The 11,668-nt window shown below is 32.0% G+C and overlaps 1 protein-coding gene across 1 annotated transcript; it reads left to right on the top strand.

Moving 5' to 3' along the window:
- The first annotated feature begins 209 nt into the window (after nucleotides 1–209).
- HELRODRAFT_192544 (hypothetical protein) lies at nucleotides 210–9,792 on the top strand. Its single transcript, XM_009023002.1, has 6 exons — nucleotides 210–259; nucleotides 2,570–2,705; nucleotides 3,610–4,064; nucleotides 9,056–9,159; nucleotides 9,513–9,695; nucleotides 9,718–9,792. Coding segments are annotated over exons 1-4 (696 nt in total). The 5' UTR covers nucleotides 210–257; the 3' UTR covers nucleotide 9,159; nucleotides 9,513–9,695; nucleotides 9,718–9,792.
- Nucleotides 9,793–11,668: the final 1,876 nt, after the last annotated feature.

Genomic DNA, 11,668 nt, shown 5'->3' with positions numbered 1-11,668 from the left:
AATAGTTTTTGTAATGTCATTATTGAAATCAGTATTTGTATTTACCTATTACTGCTTTTACCACTCATACTTCTGCTGCTTCTGCCGCTACTACTACTGCTACAGCTGCTATTGCTACTGCTACCTCTACGACAACAACTACTTCTACTACTAATAACAATGAAAATAATTAATCAAAATTAACTAAAACTAATTACAATTAATTCCAGGTTCCAAATAAGAAGAATCTCTTAAGAGTTATCTGAAGATAGATCAAAATATTAGTGGTCGTTGAAACTAATTGAGGTTTGTTAAAATGTGTTTATCATACACACACACACATACACACACATACACAAACAACACACACACATATATATATATATATACCACATACACAACACCACACATGTTTCACACACAAATACACACACTTACAAATTTTTCCAATTTTTGTTAGTAATTTTGAGTAAAATTAAAAAAAAACTCCAAAAGAAAAAAGCTGGACGAAAAAGTGTTTATATAGTGTAATCATTACACCATCACAGCGTGGTTTTTGTAGTTAACCGCCAGACAGAATGTTTGTAGCCGAAAATTTTTTGTAGGTGTTTGTGTTAAAAAGTCGATAAAAAGAGCGAAAAAATTAAATGTGTACTGAAGAAAAATGAAATATTTCACAAAAAATATAATTAAAAACATTCATTTGTTTGTTCAGTTATTCAATCATTCAATCACTTATAATTCATTCATTCATTAATTCACTCTTTCATTTATTTATAAAATGGAAAAAAGAAAGCTTTGATATTAATTTGCCAGTTAAAAATTTTTTTCCTGCAATTCATCGTTGATGAACCGGACACAATTTAAATTAATTTAACACTCAATTAAGGAAAAATATATCCAAAAAATGGAAAATAACCCCAAAATTATTTCTTACCCCTAAAAATAAGCAACAACGACATGTATTTGCATAGCCAGTGCTAACAAAAAAGCTCTAAAATATCAAATAACATTTGTACGTATGTGTACAATACATTTTTCTGCAAAACTATCAACAAATTGAATAAATCTTCAGGAGCATTGGTTGTCTCCTCGAAAAATCATAACTTTATTTTAATAATAAAATAAAATTCATTAATGTTTTCATGAGTAAACTTGTGAAAAAAATTGTTTGCCATACAGAGGAATCGATTGAAATGTTAAACCAAACTTTGAAAAATTTAAAATTTCTTTAAAATATATCTACGTACAAACGCATAGCACATGGAAAACAAAATAAAATTATACTCCACATTTCGAGTAACCGAAATCATGTAACAGGAGCTATGCAACGAAGAACTAAGTAACAACATATTATGCAACAACAATTGAAGATACACACTGAGTTCCTGTTTTGAATGATTAATCAAAATCTCTTTGGTATACCATGTAATATTTGTGTCCGTTTGTATATTGTTTATGTTTTGCACTAAACAAAAAAACTAACACACATACAAACCAACATAAAATCAAACAAACACACATGCATACGAACAAGCCAACAAACAAATATACGTACAAACAAACAAAAAAACAAAGATAAAAACATAAAAACAAACATACACACAAACATAAATACATTCAAACAAACGAGCATACAAACAAACAAACAAAAGTACAAATCGTCCTTGCTTCATCAATTCTTACACCTACGATTGACAACGTGCACAGAGCATCTCTCCTACGTCATATAAATTTCGATGCACTTTTAAACTTTTTTATTCTTATTTTTCTGTTTATATCATAAAGGTCCTTCAGTATAACTTGCGTTATATACGTATCTATCTATCTACTGGTAGGAGGTCATATTTTATACGGTATTGTATGAATTCTACTGAGTTGTTGGCATTGATTAATCAATATAAAGTTTGTCTTTTCAATTTTCCTTACTAGAATTTATTTAGATTCTGGTTAGGAAAGTCGAAAAGACAAATTTTAAATTGGTTTATGCCAACAATTCGGTAGAATTCATACAATGCAGTATCTCTCTATCTAAAAAATTACACACACACACTCCTTAATATCTGCCAACATTACTATTTTTTAACATTATTAACTCTATCATTATATTATTATTATTGTTAATATTATTAATGTTAATATTTTTATTATTATTAAATACACTTTAGCAAATTGCTGCAAGCACAAGAAGACGTTGAAAAAAAATCGTTTTTTCTGATAGGTCATTCATTATTAATTTTTAAAATCCTATCCAATCATAAAAAAGATTACAAAAATTTTAAAAACTCTCCTCTCCACCGGTGCGTGACGTTATCCACAGACGGCCTCCCCATTCGAGACATAATTTGTGGAGAGCCACCTCACCCCCACTTCTACATAGACTTTTAGCGAAGAGTTAAATGTACTGTCGTGTCAAATCAGTGTCATCTGACTTCACGTAATGATATTTTATTTGAATGTACACATACTCCGAAAAAGGATGATGATGTGGTGATGATGGCGATGATTGTGATAAGAATATTGAATGATGATGAATAAGGATGATGATGACAATGGCAACAAAAAACAACAATCTCGATTTTTTTTAAAGGTACACCCCAACAAAGATGAAAAACATTCTGATGATGACGTGGCTGATGGTGATGACGTCATATATGCTCGTGACGCTTGCCAGCTTCGATGACGTCGAGAGTGGCCTCAAAGTCGGCTACCACAAATACCAAAAGGTCATTTCATTCAAATTCACTTTTAGACGTAGTAGTTATTTATATTTTTTGTTTTTGAAAAATTATTTATATAGCGCCAAAACTCCAATTAAAAAAATTCAAAATTTATAATGAATTAACTTCTAAAAGTGGTGAACTTCATTAGTTTTACTTCAAAATGTTGTTATTAATTTATTTTCAGTAAGTTCTTACATGCGTGTGTTTATCTTATAGCGCTTAGCTTGTTGACATTTTTTCGCAATTATGAACATTTTTTTCTAAATTCGGCGCGCGCTAAAATGCGAAATTACGGCAATTTAGATTTAACATGAAACTAAATGGCTCCCTAGAATGGTTCTTTCCCTCGTGTTCATTTCATGCCTCCTGACATTTTATATTATTCGTAAATACATTTTCTAATAAGATTAAATTAATGTCAATGAAACGATTAATTATTATCAAAGTTTAATAAGCGGATGGCTAGTTTAAAATTTTGAAGTTCATCATCTTGATTCACTTTTAAACTAAAAAATTTTTTATTCACTTTTGGATTGATTGATTGAATGAATGAATGAATGATTGATTGATTGATTGAATAATTGATTGAATAATTGATTGGTTGATTAATTTATTAATTGATTATTACTTATCTAACTGGTTGCTTTATCGCTCAATTGATTGATTGGTTAATTGATTGATTGATTGATTGATTGATTGAATAGTTGATTGAATAATTGATTGGTTAATTAATTTATTAATTGATTATTACTTATCTAACTGGTTGCTTTATCGCTCAATTGATTGATTGGTTGATTGATTGATTGACCGACTGATTGACTGAATGATTGATTGATTGATAGTTTAATTGAATAAGTTTCATTAAAAATTTAATTAATTATTTATTTCCTAAAAATAAACTCCCCAGAGATTCATCAAGACCCTGAAAGACTTAGAACAGGGCAAAGGGGAGAGGTTAAGTTACGGCTGGGGTAAGCGAAGCGGCCACAACAGCCACAACAACAGGAATGTTGATAACATCAACAACAACAACAAAAATAACCACAACGGCAACAACATTAGAAAGAAAACTGATGACGTAGAAGGCACTTATAATGTTGTTGACGATTTCGAGAATGGCGAAATTTTCAGTGATGGTCTCGAGTTATCGGATCTTCAAGAAATCGTTGACAACTACAAGAACAAGTTCAGAAACATCAACAAAAACGAGAATTTTGGCAAAATTAATAACAACGACAAGTCTTTTAATGTTGCCGACAACAACAGCAACAACAGCAACAACAACAATGATGACGACAATAAAGTCCTGTTGCCGAGATCAAACGGCAGGTTCAAGAAACTGTTCAACAAGTTGCAACAAAAGTTAGTTTTCATTACACACACACGCACACACACGCACTTTCACACACACGAACATTTGCACGCACAATCACACACACGTACAGTCTTTGAATTTCGAACAGACAGCATTCAAACCAGGTCATCGCGCAACAACAACGCGAGACATGGCAATCCTACCGACTGAGCTAATCCGCCGATAGTACTAATATTACTACTGTTTTCCAGCTTTGTTGCTAATGAGTTAATTAATTGATGATTGATCAATCATCAATAAGATGCTCGCCATCGTCGTCATCACGGTTAAAGTATGCGCAATAACATTATGCGTTATAGACAGCTCTGACAGTAGTAGCGTTTTAAGTGTGGCGTTATTGGGTTGTCGAGGTTAGCGTTTATTGTTTTTTGATGTAATATGGTTGGCCCTTTTCTGTCAAACATGTGTGTATGTGTGTGTGCGTGTGTGTGTCTGCCTAGGTGTATGTCGTGTAAGTATGTGAGTGTATCTATGTTTGTACGTGTCTTGTTACGTCAGTTTGAAGGTCTGTGTGAGTGTGGGTGTTGCGTGGTCGTGTGTGTGCGTGTAAAAATAATTGAATAAAATTTCTTTCTAATTGAAAACATAAAAATTATCATCAAAATTAAAAATTAATTTAAAATTATGTATAAAAACTTTTAATGAGTACAATAAATTACGTTCGTAACCGTTAATCATAATAAATATTAATTAGTAAAATAATAAATTCCTATTTTTTCTTATAAATTCGAATAAATAAATTTTTCATTTTCTATGAAATCTCAAACTCAGTAGTAATAATTTTGTAATATTAAGGAATTAAATTGTTTCTATCACGAAATATCACAATTTTCATCACAAACACCATTTTGCCGGGGTCAATTTGTTCTAGTTGGATGTGAAGGATCGCGTTTTTTTTTCAAATTGGCAACTTTATTTTTAGAAAAATTATCACTCATTGTTATCATCGTCATGGTCAGTATCTTGGTCACTATCGTCGTCATCTACTTCATCATGGCCAACATCGTCGTCGTCTTCATCATTTTTATTTCTCCATTTGAAAAGAGCTTTACTATATAGTTAATTCACTAGCTGACACTCTACATCTACATGGTAGTAGGCTTGCATGAAGATGTTTTTTCAGTATTTCAACCATTCAAATATTCTATTGATAAGTCGTCAAAAACTTCTCGGCCGTACGTTCTTACTTCTCAATCTACACTTGCGAGAACAAGATGACGAACAAAATAAAAATAAAGGAAAAGAGAGAGAGAGAGAGAGAAGAGAGAAGAGAAGAGAAGAGAGAGAAAGAGCGGAACAGAAAAATTGGAAAGCGAATGAGAAAGGAAAATAAACAAATATAGAGAGCTAAAGAAAACCAGAAAAAAATTTTAATAAAAGAAAGAAAGATAAAGAGACTTTTTGAAGATATAGAGAGAAAGAGAGAGAGAGAGAGAGAGAGAGAGAGAGAGAGAGAGAGAGAGATAGGGAAAAAGAGAGAGACTTATTGGTGAGAAAAAGAAAGTGAGAGAGAAAGAGAGATTAGGACAGAAATGAAGATGAGAAAATAATAGGTGGAAAAAGATGAGAGGAAAAAGAGTGCGTAAGAAGAGAGAGAGAGGGAAGTGACTAGGATGTATTAAGATCTTGATTGGAAATGAATTCCAAGGTTGGTGATGTATTGTGGGACGGTCGCATTCCGCACGATTCAAGCTGTTGATGATGTATTTATTTAAAGGGGAATAAACTTTTCTTCACCTCATTGTTTCAATTTTCTTATTGTACATCGTCCTATGCACGTATTTTTGTATTTATTTTTTTGTTCATTCCATTCGTTCGTTCGTTCGTTCGTTCGTTCGTTCGTTCGTTCGTTCGTTCGTTCGTTCATTCATTCATTCATTCATTCTTTACTTTGTTCAGCCATTCGTTCACCGATTCATTTAATTTAACCATCCATTCATCCATCCATCTATCAAACAAATTCACTCACTCACTCACTCATGGAAACTTTCTTTGGCTACCTTCTTCTTACAGACAGAAAATTATATTTCGAGGTGATCTCCACCCACCGCTTCTCTATTTTACACGGACCGTAACAAATTCAATTTCAGACACCAAAGTGTATGCTGTGTGTGAATCGAAATGTTGTGTGTGTGTGTGTGTGCGTGTTCGCGCGTGTGCGTGCGTGTGGGTTTGTGTGTTTGCGTCTATTTGGGAAATATGTTTTTACAAATTTATTGCTTATTCTACATTCAAAAGTTCACACCGTCATAAACGTAGAAGGCATGCGAAGGTAAGGTCGACATCATCCTACATATCAAAACACAAGCACACACGCACAGACACACACACACATACACATACACACACACATACACACACACACAAGTATGTACAGACACACACACACATACAATGAACATAACTGATAAATAAGTAAACAAAACCATAAATAAATAAAAACGAACGGACAAATTTATTCAATCGAACAAACACAAAGAAACTGATGAACACAAACAAACGGATGAACATAAACAAACAGATGAACAAAAAACATTTCTCGCCATAAACATGGAGACGAATTATTCCGCGGAGGGTGCTTATAAGATTAGTAAGGAGTCCTTGTAAGTTTTCAATAAAAATTAAGCGCTTGTCGCAAAACACGCGGGCGCGTTTTGTTTTATACGGTAGTTTTTACTTTAAAGTTAAGCGCAGGTTGGTGATTTTATAGCGCACTGTTTTTTGTCTTTCTATGTTTGTAGGTAAAAACTTTTGAAATGTGCAAAGAATTTGAAAAAATTTGGTTTCATAAAAATGTTGTTGGTTTATGTTTGTTTGGTTGATAGTTTTTTAAGCCTCAAATTCTTATTGAAATATTTAAGAGAATGTATTGAAGAATACGTGAGGTTGGATGCCATTAAGTTAACCTTTTGAGAATTTTCCACAAAAAAAAGGAATTTGTAATTTTGAAAATCATCCTTCCTACAGTAAAGTGCGAGGATCCGTGACTCACTGAGTGTTTATTATCACTGATTATAACCTGAATGTTTATTTCTGTCACAATTTATTTTACGTTAGCACAAAGTTATAAACAATTAAAAATAGCAAACATAAAAATAAGCTCAAGAAATTAAATCTTAGAAATAATTTTTTTGGTCTTTTTCGGTTGAAATTAATTTCATTTTTAAAATGTAAAAATAAAAACGAATAAACAAACAATAAAATAAGCAGAAGAGAAATTGCTTGGATGGTGGAAATAAATTGTTGCAGATGAATTAGTAATGTGAGTATTTCCGTGAACAAAGGGAATTAAAAAATGAAATAAAGCGAGAGGAGAAAGTTAAAAAAATAATAAAAGAAGCGTAATGAATTAGTCTAACAAGCCAAAATCAACCAACCAATCATATAAAAATTCCAAGCAAACTAACCAGTCAAACACGTAGCTAACCAAACCAACCAGCCAATCAGAGAACAAGCAAAACCAGCCAGCCAATCACAAAACAAGCAATAATAACCAACCAACCAACCAACCGGAAAACAAGCCAAACAACCAAAAAGAATCAATTGTATAGCAAGCAATCAGCAGGCCATTTGTGATGGCGAAAACTTCCCACATACATAGCGTTATAAAATTCATCATCGTCGTCAAGCAAGCAAAACCTTAGTTATGCAAATTTGTTATGAAAAAATTAGAGAAATGGAAAAAATTGGCCAAAAAAATACTTAAAAACTAAAATAATTACTGTTTATCTTTATTTGAAATGGTTACTTTTTAAAAATGTTTAAATCCGTTTTGAGACAACTGAAAAGAGTGCCCCGTTGTAGAGATAAGTCACAGTGACCTGGTTTAAAAACAAAAAGATACTCGTCTTTTGTACACTTATTTGCCTGATGAGTCATTCCACAGATATATACGCTGTGTGTTTGTAAAAGTTCAAAAATGGCGCTATATAAACTCTTGCGGTTGATTGATTGATCGGTTGGTTGGTTGATTGATTAGTTGGTGGTTGATTGATTGATTGATTGATTGATTGATTGATTGGTTGGTTGGTTGGTTGGTTGGTTGGTTGGTTGATTGGTTGGTTGGTTAGTTGGTTGGTTGGTTGGTTGGTTGGTTGATTGATTGATTGATTGATTGATTGATTGATTGATTGATTGATTGGTTGGTTGGTTGGTTGGTTGGTTGGTTGGTTGGTTGGTTGGTTAGTGGGTTGGTTGGTTGGTTGATTGATTGATTGGATGACAGAAGTTTGAAGTTTCAACAATTTAAGTACTTCATAAATTTATGCAATATCGTCACTCTCGTCATCAGCACTATGAATTATTTTTACCTTCATCGACCTTCTAACCATCATCATCATCATCATCACTATCTTCGTAATCATCATCATCACCACCAATAATGTCTAAATTATGTATATGTGTTTCTTGCTAGTCGCCCAAATGAATGCAGAACATCTTCCCACATATCATATCAATTTCACACACGCACACACACACACGTACGCATACACAGACACACGTACACACACACACACGCAGACAAACTACGCAATATATACACAACATATAAATACACAAACACACTTATAAAAACTTTCCGAGTTGCACACACGCGCCTTATATGCCCTATAAATTCATCATCTCCAAGGAAACTAGTACAGGAATACCTTCAATAGAGTACATGAGCACTTTTACCCAGTACTCGAGTACTTACTGAGGGCATGGTTATTTATAAAGTACATTTAAGTACATATAAAGTACATATATACATTTAAGTACACAAAAATTTGTTAATAGACAAAAACTTCTATGTACAGCCAAACCGATGAGCCGGCATTATAAGCATGCATTTAAAAACCAATGAAAAAGATTAACCAACAGATAGAAGACCACAAATTATTTCTACATGTTTGTTCTAACTCCAAAAACTACACAAACACACCACAGACACACGCGTGCACACACACACACGCATTCACACACGTCACCAAAACAGACCGATGACGTCATCCTCAAATTTTCCATCATCGTCGTCATCATCAGCATCCTATGCTCACCCCCTTTCCGTCGAGATGGAATATGACGGGCTGGCCTATTGACGTAGGTATTTTTCACCCTATTTGTACGTGTGTTTGTATCCCTGTGTGTGTATGTGCGTGTGTGTATGTGTGTTTGTATTTGCAGTGTGTGTATCTCTCTCTGTGTGTACATTGTGTGTATGTGCAGTGCACACTTTTGAATGTGCTTATGGTGTTCAAGTGTATGTGTACTTAATTGTTAGTAATTTTAGGTGTGGTTTTTTAAGCGGTGCTGGTATTTACGTGATGTTTGCATGTGTGTTTGCGTGTGTTTGTGAGTATGTGTGTGAGTATGTGCGTGCGTGCGTGTGTGTATGCGTGTTGATAGCAAGAAAATGAATTGAATTTTTTTAACGATTGAGATTTTTTTTCCAGGCAGATGATGTCGCTGAACGTGGAGACACACATCCATCAAATTTGGACAAATGAAATTTTTTATTTTTTGCCAATTTCCAATATAAAACTTAAAAAATAGATTATATTAATTAATTAATTACGTCGTTACAGTTATGATGACGTCATTCATTAAGACGATGAGGATCGTGACGTCATAATCATGGTGACGTCGTAATTATAATGTCTTTATGTGATTTACGATGTTTAAAACGAGAAGATGTTTAATTTTTGTCAATAATAAAATGTAATTAACTCTTAACTGATTTTTTTTGTTCGCTTTATACGAAAATGTATTTCAATCGAATTAACATATAGTTATAAAAATTATTTAAAATATTTCTCTCTCTCTCTTTCTTTCTCTTTCTTTCTCACTTGCTCTTTCTCTTATAGATAATAATAAAAATAATAATTATAATAATGATAATGATGATGATAATAATAATAATTATAATGGGGCATAGAGCAAATAGAAATAAAGTATGACGTAGGTGGACAGACCATAGAAACTGGACAGACCATAGACACAATACAAACGTCGCGATTGAGCAACTTCTTGAATGATCGTCAATGCATAACTGCATTTATGAAGCGCTGTCTTTTTCTTTTTCATTTTCATTAGGTAGTTCTCATTTTGTCGTGGGTACTATTGAATTGTTAACGGCCTATTGGGTATTGGCTGAGTCTGGTTTTATGTCATGGAACTGATGGATTGGTTCGTTTGGTGAGGTCATTTTATTTTTATTGCTGGCCCCATTTTAGATGTTCATCAACATTCATTTTCCTATTTACACATATAATTATCGAGATTAATAATTTAACTATGTTAATTTTGAACCATGCTCTCAAATATCGTCTTCTTCTTCTTTTTTTAATTCCATTTATTCACAAAAAAGTGAAAAAGTCAGCCTAGCAATAAATGCTTATCTAGGGTTGACTCCCATAAAACAAGAAATAACATAGTAGGTAATCAAAAAAAAGAAAAAAAACACAATAACATAAATGAGTAAATAAATGTCTTTTAAATTCTTCAATGTTCTTAAATTTTCATGAATAAACTTTAAACTTCAAAAATGAATAAAATTAAGAATAAAATATTAATACATTTAACTTAAACAATTCAAAAATGTTCTCAACTTCTTTTTAAATTCTGTTAGATTATTAATTGATCTTAAATATTGTGGCAGATTATTCCATTTATAAGNTGCATAATAACAAAAGTTCCTGGATGTTATTTTATTTAAATTCATTAATGGCTTAATTATATTAGTATTTTAAATGAAATAACATCCAGGAACTTTTGTTATTATGCACCTTATAAATGGAATAATATTTATAATTCAATTCAAATTTATAATTCAAATCAATTAATAATCTAACAGAATTTAAAAAGAAGTTGAGAACATTTTTGAATTGTTTAAGTTAAATGTATTAATATGACCACATTTACATTATTTGACTCATCAAAATAATTTAATTAAACTTTTTGTTAGTTTTTTTAAGCTAAAAACCGGCACGGTTTAATATTAAGACGGTCTTAATTTGTGACTCAGTGCCGGGATTCGATTGTGCGTGCAGTACATATACTTCTAATTTGCTAAACGTTAACACTCCAATCAATCAATTTCAATCAACCAATTAGTTTATAAAGCGCTATTTCCGCAATGTTCAACAGTGCTCCTCAATAAATTTTGAAAACAGATGGGTCTTGAGATCCGCTTTGAATCTCGCAAGTGATGGAGAAATAGTCAGAGAAGAAGGTAGAGAGTTCCAGAGAAGAGGGCCAGAAAAAGCAAATGCAGATTTAGCAAAAGAGTGTTTAACACGAGTTAAGAAGAAGTGGGAACAAGAAGACGATTGTAATCCGACACGTTTAGGTTCAATTCATACATATATAAATATATTGTATATATATATATATATATATATATATATATATATATATATATATATATATATATATATATATATACAGATGTTTGAATTTAACTACGATGGAATATATATATATTTAAGTTTACTTTTCATCAAATTAACATTAAAAGTGCACTTAGTTTTAAGTGTAATTTTACTGAGTTTCAGCGTTCAAACTTTCAAATTACGAAATCGAGGATACTTTTAATGATTTATTTAATTAA

This window comes from Helobdella robusta (genome assembly GCF_000326865.2).
Source record: "Helobdella robusta unplaced genomic scaffold HELROscaffold_34, whole genome shotgun sequence".
NCBI classification, from domain to species: domain Eukaryota; kingdom Metazoa; phylum Annelida; class Clitellata; order Rhynchobdellida; family Glossiphoniidae; genus Helobdella; species Helobdella robusta.
The sequence above is the reverse complement of the archived record's forward strand: the minus strand, read 5'-3'. Positions and strand labels throughout refer to the sequence as shown.